Source organism: Nymphalis io, chromosome 10 (genome assembly GCF_905147045.1).
Source record: "Nymphalis io chromosome 10, ilAglIoxx1.1, whole genome shotgun sequence".
Taxonomy (NCBI): domain Eukaryota; kingdom Metazoa; phylum Arthropoda; class Insecta; order Lepidoptera; family Nymphalidae; genus Nymphalis; species Nymphalis io.
The window spans coordinates 81,959-100,948 of record NC_065897.1 but is presented as its reverse complement, the minus strand read 5'-3'; the positions used below and the strand labels follow the sequence as shown (position 1 = coordinate 100,948).

Genomic DNA, 18,990 nt, shown 5'->3' with positions numbered 1-18,990 from the left:
TTGAATAACCGATGAGAACGTGTTATCCCTTGAGTTATAAAGAGAAGATATAAACGACCACATCAAACTCTTGTCTTCCGTATTCTTGTTAGTTTTATAACAAATACAAAACATATTGATACGTTACAGTAACCATAGAAAAATAAACAACCATTTAAGCAATTAGTATTACAACTACGTGATAAAAATAAAATTAAAGATGCTTGGTATTATTATCTTCATATCAAAATAAATATTACCAATACCAATAGGCCTCACGGCCTTATTTCAATTTTGAATCAACAACTTGATTTCGCAGCTGGAATCGGTTTAGTTATGCCAATTATGAATACAGTCATTTCAAAGTAAGTCAACTTAAACATTTTGTCAAAGATGTGATGTGATGTTAGACATCGAAATTGACGGTTTTTCGAAACCTATATTTCAAAATTACTTAATTCAATACGTTAGAAGTTGATCACGTTATATATGGAATACCTCATAACATTTTGCCGTTTCTAAAAACGAATTAGACAATCGCTGTGTGTCTTTGTCTGAGCCCGCAGATCACTACAATGAAGTTTTCCATGTGAATTGTAATTTACAGCTGTACTCTCTCTCTCTTGTGTAGTTGTGTAGTGTGTGTGTTGTGTAATTGTAACATGTATAAATCTCATAGATAAAAAGAAAAAATAACGAATATAATAATACAGATAAATGTCTGATAAAAATCTGAGAGCTATCGCAACAATTAGACACAGATAACACAATTTATTATATCATAGATACCTGTGCACCTGCCCTGTGAGAGGGCGATAACCTCTAAAAGCTTAGAAATCCTTCTGTATCGCAACTCATTTGAGATGTAGATATAACAGGTAGGTACAATTCGAATTATAATAATAATTCGATTTTTTTCGATGCTTTCAATATTGTGATATAATTGCCGTTTTTCAAATAAATTTGTATTTACCGGCTTAGAATGTAGATTCTACCGGGAACTAGTCTGACCGAGCTAGAGGTAGTCAACACCCAGTAATATATTAAAAACGAAGTGTTATTGTTATGTGTTAAGTGCTCGCGGGGGCGGCCTTTGTTATGTCATTTTCACATTTGATCAATTGCAATATTTTTTTTGCGTTCTTGTATTTACACAGCGTACTTGGTTACCTGCGGTCAATCTCACAAACTTGAACAAACACAAACAGTGCACTCTTTATTATCTTTTCTCTCACTCATAATGTACTTTCGTGACAGTCCAACATCGCAGTCCGACACGGCTAGGGGGATAAGTTGCCGTGCAGGGCAACCAATTTCTTAACTCTAGACTGATATTCGGGATACCTTGCCGAAGCAAAAATCTATTAACATGAATGTCTCATAAGTTTGTCACAAGAGAGATAACGAGGCGGTTACTTCCTATTATGTCTTAATTTATATAGTAGATCAGTAAATCGAAGCACGATGCCTTACAAGATTTTCTTATGATTTTTTGTAAATTTTGCATTACAAATAGGATGATTATTGTTTATAATTCAACATTTGTACAATTAATTTATGACAGAATGAGAAACGCATTACAACGCTGAAATAGTAGTGAGAGCACTAGCGCCAGATGTATTTTTAGACGGTGTTCACATACGAGTGTGAACCGTCAGTCACTCACCGTCCCATAATAAGCACGCACTCACTGTGCGACTGTTTATTTTTCTGTTCGAAATTAAACGGTTAGTTTAGTAGTTAGTTAGTACAATAAAAACTATAAAAATACCTCAAGTGCGCTACATGTTAAACTAGATGTGACGCCATTGTTTATATTCGTAAATAATAAAGTGTCAGTTAAGTTTTTACTTTAAGGAAACATAAAAAAATTATTGAAACAATTAAGTTAATCATAGGTGTTACAATATTTACTTGTGTTATGTATTCAATGCAATCATGTTATTTAAAAATTCTTGTTCAAATAATATCAAATTATTAATATTATATTTATATTATTGTGTTTTAAATTTCAATAATCAAATTCATTAACAAATCAAAATATTACATTTTGAAGTAAGCAATTATTAGTACATTATACTTACAGCATATATTGTGTAAAGTGTACTCTTTTGTTTAGTTAGAACAAGTACGCCTGCAGTTACATTCCGTTGGCACGGAGGTGTTAGCGTTCAGTCAGCGAGCGACTTACTCTGCAGCAGTCGGATACATCTGACAACCAATTTCAAAGATGAAGGAGACGAAAAAACTGTACCCTAATTATGATATGAACATTTGGTTCAGGACTTGCGACGAGGAGGTCAACGAACCCCTGGAAGGGAAGACAACGGGTATACACTTGTTTTTATTTCATTTGTTTTGACTTTAAAGAGTTTTTTTTTTCAATTTAAATTATATTGTCGATGTTTAAAAACTATTGATAAATTTATATAGCTTCAATAATATCGGAAATTACAATACATTTTCTATAATCAAAACTTAATGTGACTAAAATCGCGAGTACCATTAGGAAGCGATCAAATTTTGTAAGTTGAACGTACTGTTATTAAATTGTCATTAGCTTACTATAGTAGTTCATGCTCTATTACTATTCTGCAGCCTTGTATATCCTTGTTATTTATTATTCCGGCTTAAATTGTTACGGGAATACTACGGTCCCTGCATCGTGGAGCGGACGCGTTGAATTTACACCGCCCGCGGATCGTGCGCGAAAGGTGAACTAACTGTTTCAACTGAGATCTCGGTTAAATTAGTTCGAATTGTTAACATAATAATTCGTTAACTCGTTTAAAAAATAAGTTTTAACCCAAAACTATTTTTTCTCATTTTGACATTGATTATAAAAGATTACTGTGTCATGGCCACAGACCAAGGCCGTTTGTCAATGTAATAAAATCGAAGAACATTCGGTAGTCAAGCTAAGTACGAAGGTACTTAACATTAATTTTATTATAATCAACAATAGCATGAGTCACTAACTTTATTTTATATTTCGTTATTGAAAAAATACTTATTTAATAATCTTACGAATATTTTATATTATTTTTCTCTAATTCGCACAAAAGTAGGCACTAATTTCATTAAGAACAAACTTTCACATTAAAATAAAGTTAAAATATACGTAAGTAAATTCGTATTTTTTAAGATCTAAATGGATTGTACTAATTCATTTTGAGTTTCTCAGCCGTTTGTTACGGTGGAAGTATTTCTTTCTCATATCTGCTGCTCGGTGATAAATAACTGTCATGACGTCCAATGTGTACTTAAATTGTCAAATGACTTTATTTAGCACAGGTATTCGTCTGATAAAAACAGCGAGAATTTTTTAATTACATGTCATCAGATGTAATATTGCTTTGAACATGGAAATACTGTCCGAGTTCTCTACGCGCTTATTAGCGATCGCATCTGACCGCAAGTGATACAACATTCTATGGGATGAAACGCGCCTGTGATAATAAATACTCAAAGTATGTGACTCGAGTGATAGGTATTTCGTCCCACCGTTATATCGCACTCTTAGATAACAGAACAGTAGGTATGAACAAAAACTCTTTTTTTCGATACTCTCCAAGTAACAGTCAGTATTTTTTTTCGCTAATCAAACTCTGACGTCATGCAGTCGAAGGTCAAAGAAGTTTATATATTTTACTCGGTTATGATACTTTATTAAATTGAAGATTCGATCTTCTCTTCTTGTTGGTAAATATAAATATATTTTAAGGTGTCTATGGCCAAGGTAGCCACTTGCCATCAATAGCCATTAGGTCGACGGCCTCCTCAAAATCATAAGAAAGCTATTGGAACAGCTGCTCTAGTGCGGTTTCATGGCTTACGCACTTTATTTTGACATAATATAATATAATCAGTTAAAGTATGTTCCATATTAATGGTACTCGTTTCGAGCCCGCGACCTGTCGCTGTATATCCGTCCTGACCACTGAGCCGTCTTGATTTACGCTACGAAACGTATTGTTAAAATGAACGGTGATGGTGTAAAAGTGGTGTAAGAATATTATATCGATTAAGGTATAATGTAGAGTTGCATTCTAGGTGTAATTCCGTCGTGGGTACGAGGCACCCTGCTGAGGAATGGTCCTGGCTGCAATAAAATTGGTTCATATCAATATGATCACGTTTTCGATGGCTTAGCAATCATACATAGGTAAATATTACAAAAAAATGTTTAAATATAGCAACAGTATTAAGCTTATAACATCACGCCAATTCAGGTAGATAACAAAATTTCACCCGACACAGGCAGGTTTCTTTACAATGTTTTCTGTTTTTCCTTGCTTGGCAGAAGCATGGGATAGTTAAAAACAAATCTTAAGCACATCAAAAGGCACAGGCAATGTTCCGTTGATTGGGAGGCGGGGGGGGGGTTTGTTTGGTTAATCTCCAATACATTAAGTCACCTCAGCTGTTATATACATAAATGATAAATATCAGCATTTGGATTAGCTTCTGTAATCAATCGTTTTATTTATATATATTATGATTTTATTATATATATTATGATTTTATTATATATATTATGATTATGTACATTGATGTCGCATATCGTCGTTTTGCTCGTGTTGAGTACTTTGTGTACACAACACGAGGTGGCACTGCTCATCAGAATTATTATTATTCTTAAGTAATATTTGGGTTTCAAAAAGCATTTAATGTATTTGCGTTGAATTGTTAATTCTGTAACCATTTAATATTAAAAACCAAAAAAGAACCAAATGGCCTCACAAAATTTCAGTTAATTAGTTTTTCTTTATATTTACTATATTTGTATTAATGTAACAACCAAAATATTTTACACTTATTTAAGTAAGTTTATATACCTACGTATAATGTGCTAATTTTATTAAAGGTTTTGCATTAAGGATGCAAAGGTGACCTACCAATGCCGTTTCGTTCGTTCAGAGACATATAAAAAAAATACTACGGCGAAACGCATCGTGGTGTCAGAGTTCGGGACCAAGGCTGTTCCCGACCCCTGCAGGAGTATATTTGACCGGTGAGAATGCCATCCCTTACTACGTCATTATCACACGTCTGCCCTTATCTATATCTATACACATAAAAAATCTGTAACTGATCGCTGTTTGTATTTGAAAGATATATGAGTAAAATTATTTTAGAATTTTTGTCTGTTTGTCTATGCGTTTGTGCTCGTTTTATTTCAATCGGCTTATAAATAATAAAGTTATATCAATTTAAAGAATCACGTCGAATAAATGAGACGACGACGTGAGACAGACAAACAGACAAAAATACTAACAATCATTGTTTTAGGTTCTTTAATAATAATAATCATTTGTTTGCGTGATCATTCCTTTGCGTTGATAAAGGCCTCCGGTAATAGTTTTACTCAAATATCTTTTTTTTTATAGTATAGGTTGGCGGACGAGCATATGGGCCACTTGATGGTAAGTGGCCACCAATACCCATAGACATCGTAAGAAATGTTAACCATCGTTTACATCGCTAATGCTCCACCAACCTTGGGAACTAAGATGTTATGTCCCTTGTGCCTGTAATTACACTGACTCACCGGAAAAATCAAACCGGAACACAACAATAACAAGTACTGCTGTTTTGCGGTAGAATATCTGATGAGTGGGTGGTACCTAACTAGACGACCTTGCACAAAGCCCTACGACCAGTGTCCATGTCGTCCATGTACATACAGCAATCAGTTACAAATTTATTATATGTATAGACTAGTTAAAAAAATAGAACGAGTACACAAAAACGCGTTGCCCCCTATATATGGGCTAAGCCGCCGGCGAGAAGTTAAAAATATTTTACTTATAAATAAATATAATTCATTCAATTTTCAACGGCGAATCATTTTTAAAATCACAAAGTATTTTTTTTTAAAGATTTGACATATTCCCAACATGTTACTATTTCATTAGGTATCTTAATTTATTTATATTACTTATTTTTATATTATTGAAAAATGTAATTATTTCTTAGTTATATACAGACATTTTTATAAAATAAAAATTAAAATAAAAAGAACAAAATACACATTACAAATTTAAAGCAGAAACACGCCGTCTAAAAGATTGTCCTATGGCATTGTACCCAAGACGCTGGCACTGTTGCCTCTCTGCACCGCTAGACTCAGCCTGTGGGCTAAATAAGCGCCAGCTCTTGGGTCACTTGAAGTGTGGACCAGTTTCTTAGAAATATCTTTTATGATTCTTTTTGTATCGGACGACCATGGACCCAATGTTTCAAAACCCAGCCCCGCAAATTCATATAAGTTGCATAAAAGTGAATATTTGCGGCGCTTGAGTATTTGAGCAGCTTCAGCGACTGCACTGGCCTTACGAGACGTATTCTTGATATGAAATACTGCCAGCGTATCTCCATCCAGCAAGTTGCATCCCACACAAGAACACGTCCCATCGAACATGGCACTAATGTCGCTCCATTGGGTCTTTGGCCATCATCTCTGCATAAATCATTCGGTTCCAAAGTAGCAGGAATCGATGCTGTGGCAAAAGCCCGACGAAGTATGTCATTAAGTATGTCATGTCATATTATATGTCATCATATTTTTATTTATTATTGAGTTAATATAATAAAATGGTTGCCAGGCTGTTGCTTGAAATCTAAATAAATATGGAAGCTTTAAAAAAAATAAACCCTCAATGGTTTTTCTGATTCTTCTCAGGTTTTCACTTCTCTGGAACGGTTGTAGTTTTTACTTTCACTATAAACAAATAAGAGGGATATTCAATTTGTAAATTCTAGAATCTCTTCAATGTTTAACTTCGCTATGGAACAGACTGACAACACGTCCGTCTCGGTGTACCCGTTCGGAGATCAAATCTACGCCATGACTGAAGTGCCTGTCTTGTATAAGTAAGTATGATCTGAATATCGTTACCATTCAGAGGAATCATGCTGGATTCCTTCAACCATGATTGTACAGTTGTTATAACTATATTATTATAATCTGAAAGTCGATTATCTGCGCTTCGTTACGCAAACATTGGACAAATTGCATTGCAGAGTATTTTGTAGTGCTAATTAATTAATGAATTGGTATACGTTGACATTAATCCTAGTAGTTACTGTATTACTATTATGTAAAGTAACGTAAGTGATTACCAAAGACATACGAGTTTACCAGATCTTCTAAAGTCTGTCAAATACATAGTTTTATGTATTAGAGAAACACCCTTACTCTTATAAATATAGAGACAATATTCGATAATTATTTATAAAAGTCATCTCAATCAGTCAGCTTCATTAAGTTTTTTCATAATAACTCAGAATCGACCCGGTGACCCTCGAGACCGTGGGTAAGGAGAAACTCGCCGACTCGTTGGTCGTGTGTCACACTGCTCATCCGCACGTCATGCCCAACGGTTAGTATGTCACCATTACATGAGGTGTCAGCTGCTTGAGCTATACCGTTAATTTTTATAAATATATATTTTCTATTAGAAATTAGCTTCACGTAATGTTTCTTAAACGTTAAAGATTTTTAATATAGTTTTTAATTTAAAATATAAAAAATTTGCTAAAATAAAATAAAACAATTAATTTAATTGTTTATATAGTGTTTGATATATTTAGCGTCATATAATTAAGCGATCGCTGTTATCAGCAACACTATCTGAAACAGTGAAATTATCAAACATTAATATGATTTACAAAATATAAAATGTTATTTAAGTAAAGACCCGCCTGGCCTATACATACTATAACATTAATGCATTGTTCTATATAATCTCAATTTATCAATAATTATATTTTTATTTTGAAAGGCAAACAAACAATAAATATTACATTTACATTAAAACGCAAATAAAATTGTATAGAAATCGATTGAGTTTCCACAATTATCTACACTTTTTGTAGTATTTTTTATTTGCTCAGCTTTACAATCATCTAATGTTATATCTATTTACATTTTACAAAAGCAATAGTATGCCAGAAGTAGTTTATAATTATTTTCTTACATGAAATACTCATTAATTGTTCAACAGAATAGAATTGTGCTTAAAAAAGTATAATTTAATTTAAATTATAGTGTAATTAAATTAAAAAATTATAACGAGTCTCGCAAGGTCACGTTTGTGGCTAACGATACATAGAATATTATTTATAGTTGAAATATGAATAAGTTATTATGGTCTGATTTGTTTGGCACTACTTTAAAATAAGGCTTAACAGGAAAGAGGGAAGTATTTCTCAATGTTTATTACTATTTTTTAGGTGATGTTTACAACGTGGGCTTGAGTACTGTGAAAGGGGACTTACGTCACGTGGTTGTGAAGTTTCCTTACAGCGATAAAGGTACTTTAACTTTAATCACAAAAAAATAAAAAAAAGAATTGTGCGTGCAGCACCGGACCTGTGATTGAAGTAAGACTTGTTGATATAAGTAGCGAAATATGCCAATTCCATTTCAATTCTCATCACTATTGATTCTTCTTCTTCGAGTGCCACTCCGACTAGCGAAGGTTGGCAGTCAGCTTTACATACTCGTTCTTGTTCTTCGCGAGGCGAAAGAGTTCGGCAGCACTCGCGATTTCCGTCCATTCACGGATGTTGCACAGCCAAGACTTTTTTCTGCGCCCAACAGCTCTCCTTCCGGCAACTTTTCCCATCATAATCAGTTGCAAAAGTTCATATCTTTCATGCCTAAGCACGTGTCCGAGATATGCAACATTTCTCTTCTTGACAGTCTCCAAAAGTTGCCGTTTTTGGTTGACGCGTCGCAGAACTTCCACGTTCTAGACCTTTTGAGTCCAACTAATGGCCAACATACGTCTATAAGCCCACATTTCGAAAGCTTCTATACGTTTTTTGAGGTCTTCTTTAATTGTCCACGCCTCGCATCCGTAAAGAAGTATAGGCCAGATGTAACAATGTAGGAGTCGTATGCGCACAGGGATCTTAAGTCTGCGATTGCAGAGTACTTTTTTCAACGTACAAAAGGCACTTCGAGCTATTTCGATGGGAGTCTTTACCTCATGTTCACAGCTCCAGGTGTGATTAAGCCATGTCCCCAGATATTTGTACTTGCGCACCCTGTCAATTTTTTGGCCTGCTACAATGATAGCAATGTCATCGAAGCTATGTTTAGATAACACCATGATCTTCGTTTTTGATAGGTTCATCCTCAGACCAGCGTTTTCACTGCACTCATTAACACGGCTCATAATTAATTGCAGCTCTTCAGGAGATGATGCTATTAGGACTGTATCGTCAGCGTATCTGATGTTGTTAATATACCGGCCATTTATTTTGACTCCACATTCTTGGCCTTCAATTGCTATTGATTATTATTGATTATTGCCACTATTGATTATCGAAACGAAATTTGAATGAGAAAAGTAAACAAAATATACACAACCCAAATAAACGGTTTATCTAGAAAAAGTAAAAAAGGTTCGCGTATACATCACATCTCATCAATATGTGAAAGAGTTGAACTCGTTAAACATTGTGATTTATTTATTTATTTATTTGGGAAACAAACAATTTTAAAAACACTGTAATATAAAACAAAAATAACAAAAATCACAAATCAATCAAGTTTCCACTTAAAGCTAATACACAAAAAAAAAAATAACAAATTGAATTAAATTAAATTAAAATTGAAAGTAAAACAAAAATAAAAACTGCAAATACATTATCACTTTAGGTAAAAGAGTTAAAAACAATTAGCATTTTAAGATATCACGAACTGCTCTTTTATAAACACCAATTTTTGGGCAAAAAATATCTAAGTTTTGGAGGTTATTATTATAATTTAGGCAAGAACGGTACAAAAACACATTCTTTGTAAATTTATTTTTACATGAGGGTACAACGAACAAAGAATTATTTCTAGCACTAAGACGACGACATTTAAATAATATGTTACTTAGAAGATATTTAGAGTCAACCATATTATTAATTATTTTATACAAATATATTTGGTCTCTTAATTGTCTACGCACAGTTAATGGGACTATTCTAGAGATATCTTTGTTATCAGATAAACCAGCTCTAAATCGCAATTTTTTTAAGAACTTATTTTGTAATCTTTCTATTTTATCTACGTAGATGTTATAATTGGGATTCCAAACTGTGGAACAATATTCAAGTATGGACCTAACATATGCGTTGAATAAAAGAATAAGGGTGGAGCAATGTGTAAATTCTTTACTCAATCTTAAGATGAACCCAAGCATACGATAAGCCTTAGAAGTAATATACTCGATATGACAAGTAAACGACAACTTGTGGTCTAAAAATACACCCAGATCCCTAACCTCTGATATTCTGGCTAATAATGTATCCTGCAGTGAGTAATTATATACTATAGGTTTCTTTTTCCTTGTGACCGTTATTATGTTACATTTTTTTATATTTAGATATAAGAAATTTTTAACGCAATAGTTGCTTAAGTTATTAAGGTCAGATTGAAGTGATACACAGTCTTGAGTTGAGTTTATAGTTTTAAAAATTTTCATATCATCCGCATAGAGTAAAATATTGCAATTAGAAATGATTTGGGTAATGTCATTAATAAAAATATTGAATAATAAAGGCCCAAGATGAGACCCTTGTGGTACACCTGACGTGACGGACACAAATGATGAACTAAACCCTTTAACAGCAACAGCTTGACTGCGGTCTCTTAAATATGATTCAAGCCAGCTAAGCAGATCACCGTGTATACCTAATAAATGAAGCTTTCTGATTAATAAGGAATGTAAAATCTTATCAAACGCTTTTGAGTAGTCCGTGTACACTACATCCACCTGACCACCACTATCCAACACAGCTACAAGTTGATGAGTAAATTCACATAAATTAGATTCAGTCGACCTACCATCAATAAACCCATGTTGTTGGTCAATAATAACCGGTCTTAAAATAGGGTATAAATGGTCATAAACAATTTTCTCGAACAACTTAGCAATAGTATTCAATTTAGAGATAGGCCTATAATTTTGTATATTATGTTTATCACCAGACTTATGAATGGGTACCACATACGATTGTTTCCACACTTTAGGAATTCTTCCACTACGAAGAGATATGTTAAATAGCATGCAAAGGGGTAGTGCTAAGCTATTATAGCAGGATTTCAAAAAAATCGGAGGGATTTTATCAGGACCACTACATTTGCTAATGTCAATATTTCTCAAATATTTCCTAACTAGATCAACAGATACATCAATTGTACCTATAGACACAGAATTTAAAGAATGGTCCAAAGGCAATGAAGATACATTGCTAGTATCTGGTTCGAAAGCAGACTGAAAGTGAGTGTTGAAGAGGTGACAAATTTCATTGCTGTCCGATGATTGAATGGTATTATAAAACATCAAATCAGGTATATCAGATGTAGCATTCTTGGATTTTACGAAAGACCAGAAGATCTTACTGTTACGTTTAATGTTATTTTCAGCATTTCTAATATATCTATTGTAACAGTCTAGCTGCACACGTTTTTGGCGATCACGAAGATAGTCAAATTGATCATAGTCACTCGATCTCTCATATATTTTCCACTTTTTATGAAACTTCAGTTTTTCATTGATAATTTTTATTAAAGCTTTGGAATACCATGGAGGATAGCGTGTATTAAAAGATTTCTTTGTTGGAACATATTTTCTAATTATGTTGTTAATAACCTCATAAAAACAGTCAAGGGATACATCTATGTTATTATCATCAATTAAGTCAGTCCAATCTACCTGAGATAATTCTGAGTTTATTGCATCATAATCTGCAATCCGAAAGTTAGGTATAAAACGCACTGGCGCCCGCAGTGAAGGACTCCATGATATTTTAGGATGAATAATCAAAGCTGGGTGATGAGAATCTTCAAAGACCAAAGGTTCATTACATCGATTCACGCTGCAAGTAACTCCACTGATGACTAGATCAAGAAATCTTTCATTTATATTTGATACAGTATTGAATTGATTTAATTTTGTAAATGGAAGAAAACAGTACAATGACTGGACTAATACATCGTTACTAATCATTAAATTATTCGTATAAGAGTTACTAGAGCTCCATCCAGCCGAACGTGATGTTAAAATCACCTATAATTAAAAAGCAGTCATCAGGTTTATTTACGTGGCAATTTGAAACGGTCTCAAAAAATCATTAAGACAATCTAACTGATTACGACAGTGAGGAAAATAACAACAGAACAGATGCAGAACCCTATAACTTGGCTGTTTATTTAATTCTATAGAAAGCATTAAAACGTCAGCGACAGCACTCGGGAATTGGTAATTTTTCGTTTCTTTAACCATCAAACCGCGTTTAACTGCTATAAGCACACCGCCTCCAAATCGATCACCTCTTGAGACATAATCACGGTCTCATCTATATACATTGTAACGGCAATCAAATAACTCAGCATCGAAGATACCTGGAGCGAGCCAGGTTTCACTCAAACATATAACATCATAGTCATTAATTAATAAGTTTCTGAAAAATGTATTAGTTTTTGTTCGAAGACCTCGAACATTCTGATAATATATAGAAAGATTAGATGAATCCACAACTGATGGTAACCAATTTGACACATTTAGTGATACGGTTATGGAATGAGTGGTTATTCTGATAAAATAATATACCATAACGAATTTTTATATGAAAAAACAAACATATGTACCAAATTACAAATAAAGATAATAATCTTAATACACTATTGGAAAATAATTTCTCAAAAAATTATTTCAGGGGACATGTTCGAGGCAGCTGAGATTGTAGGCAGCTCGCAGCCAAGATGGCGCTTCAATCCTGCGTACATGCATTCATTTGGTACACTTATATAATATTTTGTTAAAAATATTTAATTCTAACAAACTACTACACAAGCACGATAGCAAAAAATGTCTCTCGTCAATATCCTCCCTAGTCGACTGTAGTCGACATAAGTGGTTATTTATGGTTGAATCTAGATATCTAAATATAATTGTAGCCAAGTTATTTGAAACTTTGTATTTTGTAAAATTGTTACACAAGCAACGTTGCAGGTGTAACGGAGAACTACTACGTGATAATCGAACAGCCGTTGGTGATATCTGTACTGAACTTGATGCGCCGGCGCTACATCTTCACGGAGCCCTTCGCCTCCATTCTGGTCAGCTACCCCGAATACGAGGTAGCACGTTCTTTGTTCAACGGAATTCATTATTTAATTATTAGCGCTATAAATCATAAGACACCTAGCTATTAAGTTAGTCATAACGATATTTAAAAAACTGATTTTGATTTAAGCTTAAATTAAATTCCAGTCCAAATGTAATCGTCAGTTAACTCTTGTCAATCTTATCAACTAAAATTGTCAATGTATTACTTGATTTCTTCGATTTCGATTGATAAAAGTTAACTTGATATAAAAATTCAATAATCAATCATGAACATAAAAGTATATTATAATGTCGTGTGAAGTTGTTCTCGTCCTTCTTCCCAGACGAACATAGTCCTCATACATCGAGTGACCGGCGAGGAGAAGCGTTACCCGACGGACACGATATATTTCATGCACGTCATCAACTGCTTTGAAAAGGACGGCACGCTGAACGTCGACGTGTGCTCGTATAAAGATGGAAACATACTCAACGCCATGTACGTCGCGGCGATAAAGGTAAGGAAACAAATACATAATTTGAGTTTTTTTGTATCTCAATTCATTATCACGTAGTGCCCGACAAAGATTGATTTTTGACCATAAAGGTTAAACCATTTTACTGGTGGTAGGGCTTTGTGCAAGCCCGTCTGGGTAGGTACCACCCACTCATCAGATATTCTACCGCAAAACAGCAATACTTGATATTGTTGTGTTCCGGTTTGAAGGGTGAGTGAGCCAGTGTAATTACAGGCACAAGGGACATAAAATCTTAGTTCCCAAGGTTGGTGGCGCATTGGCTAAAAGCGATGGTTGACATTTCTTACAATGCCAATGTCTAAGGGCGTTTGGTGACCACTTACCATCAGGTGGCCCATATGCTCGTCCACCTTCCTATTCTATAAAAAAAAAAAAAATTGATATTATATCATGAGATTCTAGATTCGATTTATTATTTAGAGCGTTGATGTACTTAATATTATTTTAATTACTTTTTAATGTTATTTATTTAGGGAGTAAACGTTAATACTTACATAAGAAAAATCAGATTATAAAAAGTCTAAAGTGTTACTAAAATGTTTTTGAGCAGGATATGCACAGCAACCCTGACTACGGCCAATGGTGTCAATGCCGCCCCAAACGGATCGAAATCCCCCTCGAGGCGCCGCCCCGCACTAAAGTCGAATCCCGTTTACTTGCAGACGTTGGTGTCGAGACGCCGATGATTAACTATAAATTATGCAATGGTAATCACTTCTAAGTAAACAACTATATATTATTATTACCGAGATCGTACTATTTACTGTAGTATATTATACAGTCTTACTGTTGTTTTGCCGAAAATCATTGAGAGCAGTCTTTATAAATTTTAAAATTGCCGTCGTATTGTTCATCGCATTATATAAATCTCTGTACTAATATTTTTTACATAGAAAATTAACTTTGTTTTCATTTTAGGAAAACCGTACAGGTATTTTTACGGAATCGGATCAGACGTCGACAGCGGTGACGCCGGATCGGTAATTATTTTATTTTGGAAACGATTTATTCTTACATAATATAATAAAATTGCGCATATAAAGTTTCCACTTACATCTAAAACAATATAAGAGCAGGACAAATAAAAAAACATTTAATTATGATTTAATTAACAAAACTGTACGAAACGGTAACACTCAAATTATCTTTTTAATTGAACATAATAATATTAATTACGAAGACTGCATACAAGTACCGTTACATGATAATTACTTGGCAATAGACTCATAATGAATATAGATATGGTTATAATGACCCCCTACCTAGGCGTCACGCCAGTGTCATGGAATTCTAAATTATTTCATTAATATACATACATACTTACACAGCCCAAATACATTCAATCTGTATGCTGTACAAAATACAACTAAATGTTATTCTATAATCACTGTTTATAATACTATGCAATATAACTACATAAATTTATTTTATTTATTGATATATTATTTTATGATTGAACATATATTGCTAGCACCATCTCATATATATATAATTTGTTATATTACATATATATATAAATATTATATATAAATTTATTAGTTTTCACGGCTGAACAGTATTGGTTCTGGTATTACAGTAGTATGATCTGATATATAAAAGATACAAGGGAGATGATATTATGTTATATTTTTGTACTTTTCCTATGTAATTTTTTTCTTATATTTTGAATATCATTTTAATAACATGTTCTTCTAATTTCAAGATTGATATATAGGACAAAAAATTGTTTTGGGTTAATTTTATTTCATTCATTTGATTGCTTAGCCTAAATTTTATTATATTAAATTGCTATTGCTGATTTTAAACGTAATCATTGCCGCGACACTATGAAGACACAAGACTTAGAACATAATAATTACAAACAGCTTTCTCACTGTGTGTAGTACCTGGTTTTTTGTAAGTAAAGGTAATCGCAAAGATCTCGAATATTGTTTATTTTCCAGATTATTAAAATAGACACGAATACTGGCGATGTAACATATTGGAGAGAGCCGCAGTGCTATCCCAGCGAACCTATTTTTATTGCGAATCCGGACAGCCAGGTCAGTACAGTGGATACAAACATTATATATTATTTGTTCAAAATCATTTAAGTTATTGAATATAAAAGTACTAAAAGATACGTTGGTTGTCAGTGTATAAATACACTACTTACTACATAGTAAACTATACGCAACAGGATTCGTCAAAACAAAACAAATTAGCACAAACTCGAAATATTTATTAGTATTGAACAGTTCCACAAGCAAAAACTTGTAAACTGGTAAAAACATGATAAAAAAATATATAAATAAAATGCGCTGAGGTTCTTCTAAGATCAGGGTATTTCTTTTCGTAACTTAAAAATCCGACTTCCTACATACAAATGATCTTAGTATGAAACGTGTGAGAACCGAAATTCCGAAACGTGTTAAAGTGTGTGTCAACCTTTATATTTTGCACATTAGCTCACTGAAGTTGCGTTTTGTGTTTCAGGACGAAGACGACGGAGTGCTGCTCAGCGCCGTGCTGTGGAGCCGAGACGACCGCGCCATCACGCTCTTAGTCTTAAACGCTAAAAACTTGCAAGAAATTGCACGAACACATTTCACGACACCGTCACAAACTACGAAATGTTTCCATGGATGGTTCTTGCCGGATTAAATTAAATTAATCAACTTTGTTTAAAATTGTAATTATGGACTATTTTTATTATCATTAATTAATAAAATTATTGCTTGTGAATATAAATGTGTAATAAGAGTACAAAGGTCATGTCTAGTTAGCTACGAGTTTGTCTTCGTGGCAGACCATCGCAGAGAGAATTAATAATTTTTCACTGGTGGTAGAGCTTTGTGCAAGCTCGTCTGGGTAGGTAACACCCACTTATTAGATATTCTACTGCAAAACAACAATATGGTTGACATATCTTACAATGCCGATGTCTAAGGGCGTTTGGTGACCACTTACTATCAGGTGGCCTATATGCTCGTCCGCCTTCCTATTCTATAAAAAAAAAAAACGGAATCTGAGTAGGTAATCTTAGACTATACTGATATGATGAGATATTTTCAGGCTACTGCTTCCGTAAGCAATAGCTTGGAAATATCTCATTGCTGGACAAAATGCCTTCTCTCGCTGGTCTACTGTGAGCTAATGGATTTACAGAATTTCGTCCTGCGTAATAATTTATGTTTCTTCACGATGTTTTACTTCATCACCACCATCACATGGATGTGTTGAGTGTTTCGAAATTACCTTCGCCCTCTGAGGAGAGCTCCGCCACGAGCTACTAGCTGAGCACAGCACGGGAGAGGTCGTGGATGCGTTATATCAACACGATCCCGCAGCATCTCCGATTCGTGCCGAGGATGGCCGTCACAGTGGTTTTAATGGGTAAAAATCCTACATAACCCGGGTTATGCCCAGCCCCTAAGGGAGCCGGGTACCTTTTTGAAGGTTTGCCATGCGTTAAAAAAAGGTTTAATTTTTCATAATCAATGTTATTTGGGTTTTAATTTTAGTTTATTAAAAATAATTTGCTAAAAACATGATAAATTACATAGTATATTCTCAATTTAATTTGTCAATAAAATGTGCAAGTTCTTATGTCCATTGTCAGACACCAATATTGAACACATTAACAAAACTTTACATTGCCAATGTATTTAATTGCCAATAATATAATGTATATGAGAAACGAATATGTTGTAATGAATAAAATACAATAAAATATGAAACATTAAAAGTCGAATGTTGTCGTCAAAATTAATCTTAGTAAATAAAGATAGGTCAAAATATTATACTTGAAAACACAATCTGTTTGTCGGTCTAATCCTTACACTGGACCTTATTAAGTGTCGTGATATTAAGATCTATGTATAGTTCTAGCTTCCAATATAAATATTTGCAATAAATTAGGTTCAAATAAAGGACCAATACTTGTAATAGAATTTATAGTATCGATAGTTAATATAGTTTCGAAATTGAAAGATGTTTGGTGCCCAACATCGGAACAAAATTACAGAACATCTTAAATATTAACATATTGCAATATGTCATAAATACACAACTGTGTGAAATGTTTTTAAAATGTATTGTGATAAGGTTTGTTTTCATAGTGTGTTTTAAATTTTTGAATACTTTAGATTTATAAACCACTAGCGCTTTGATTGTTACTATTTTGATTGAACTAATGTATTTGATGATGTTTGCGCTCCGATATATTTGAACATAATGGATGATTTAAATAATTCGACGACTTTGGTTGTATGAATGTTATTGATTACTTTAGATGTTTCTATGTATTAATTACGTAGGGCTGCCGTTGAGGATGCAGAATGAAACCGAACGAACTTAACTTATACGTTTATTTAAGTAATTAAATTTAACAATTAATTATTTTTAATTTCTAATACGTGACAGTCTGTTCGATATCAGAACAAAAAGTGAAAATCTGTAGTCTAAATTACATATTTATAACGAAATCGGTGAATCACTGAATGGTCCCCACGGTATGGTAATTCTTGGTAGCACTCGATGTTCGGGAGGTCTTGCGAAACAAAGCAGCGACGCTGGCAACAGGTGGTAACTTCAAGGAATGCATGGTGTGATTATTTCTCACGGTATGGTATTTCTTGGTAGCGCTCGATGTTCGGGGAGGTCTTGCGATTATTTCTTAACAACTCCCTCCGCAGGATCAGCAGCTATTTGGAGACTTTTGTCGAAAATAGTGCTGATAGAGACATAGGATCTCTGGGGCTGTCCTGGACTTCTTGTGTTCTGGTTGCCTCATTTTCCTTCTGGTTAGTATTCTTTGAAAGCATACATTTGCGACGAATGAGGACGATGCTAATAGTGAGTACTGATGCACCGATGAGTAGGTAGACAGGTATAGTCGTGTGATAGAGCGTGTCTAAGTTCGACAATTCCAAAGTCACTGGTTCTTGAGAGGCAATCCTGGTATTGGTTGAATGTAAGTGAGTCAAATCTATACTGTTCAATTTCAAGATGTTCTTCGCTGTCGCTTTGTATGGATCTTCATTACTATATTCTATATTCAACATTTTCAAAACTTGTCCTTTTACTCGATCATGGTGGTTAGTGATGGTGAAGATGGACGTTTGTAGAGCACACCCTTTAGGTATTTCAGCTAGATAGCTTCCGAGAAGGTTTTTGTATTGATCTTGAGAACAGGTTAAATGAACTTTCGTTAAGTTGGGAAAGCTCAGAACATAGTGACGATCATCCAATTGTTCCATGGCTTGAGAAGATAAGATTACTGGAGTAACCCGACAGGTTTCATGGATATGTTGCTGGAGTATAAGATGTTGAATGCAGCTCGTTTGCTCTCCATAGTGTCGGTTTAAGTTGTCCTC

At 33.9% G+C, this 18,990-nt stretch overlaps 1 protein-coding gene across 1 annotated transcript; it reads left to right on the top strand.

The window, feature by feature from the left end:
* The first annotated feature begins 1,635 nt into the window (after positions 1 to 1,635).
* LOC126771423 (carotenoid isomerooxygenase-like) lies at positions 1,636 to 17,262 on the top strand. Its single transcript, XM_050491291.1, has 14 exons — positions 1,636 to 1,706; positions 2,099 to 2,309; positions 4,033 to 4,144; positions 4,847 to 4,993; positions 6,745 to 6,855; positions 7,270 to 7,364; positions 8,218 to 8,298; positions 12,703 to 12,783; positions 12,999 to 13,126; positions 13,439 to 13,612; positions 14,184 to 14,340; positions 14,552 to 14,613; positions 15,577 to 15,675; positions 16,109 to 17,262. Exons 2-14 carry the CDS (start codon positions 2,210 to 2,212, stop codon positions 16,274 to 16,276), a joined length of 1,515 nt encoding a protein of 504 aa, XP_050347248.1. The 5' UTR covers positions 1,636 to 1,706; positions 2,099 to 2,209; the 3' UTR covers positions 16,277 to 17,262.
* Positions 17,263 to 18,990: the final 1,728 nt, after the last annotated feature.

Bases quoted from the DNA above. Each gene is read 5' to 3' on its own strand.
- LOC126771423 (XM_050491291.1), top strand. From the start codon at position 2,210: ATGAAGGAGACGAAAAAACTGTACCCTAATTATGATATGAACATTTGG. The intron at 6,856-7,269 runs GTAAGTATGATC...ATAATAACTCAG, and splicing joins GAAGTGCCTGTCTTGTATAA to AATCGACCCGGTGACCCTCG. The intron at 8,299-12,702 runs GTACTTTAACTT...AAATTATTTCAG, and splicing joins GTTTCCTTACAGCGATAAAG to GGGACATGTTCGAGGCAGCT.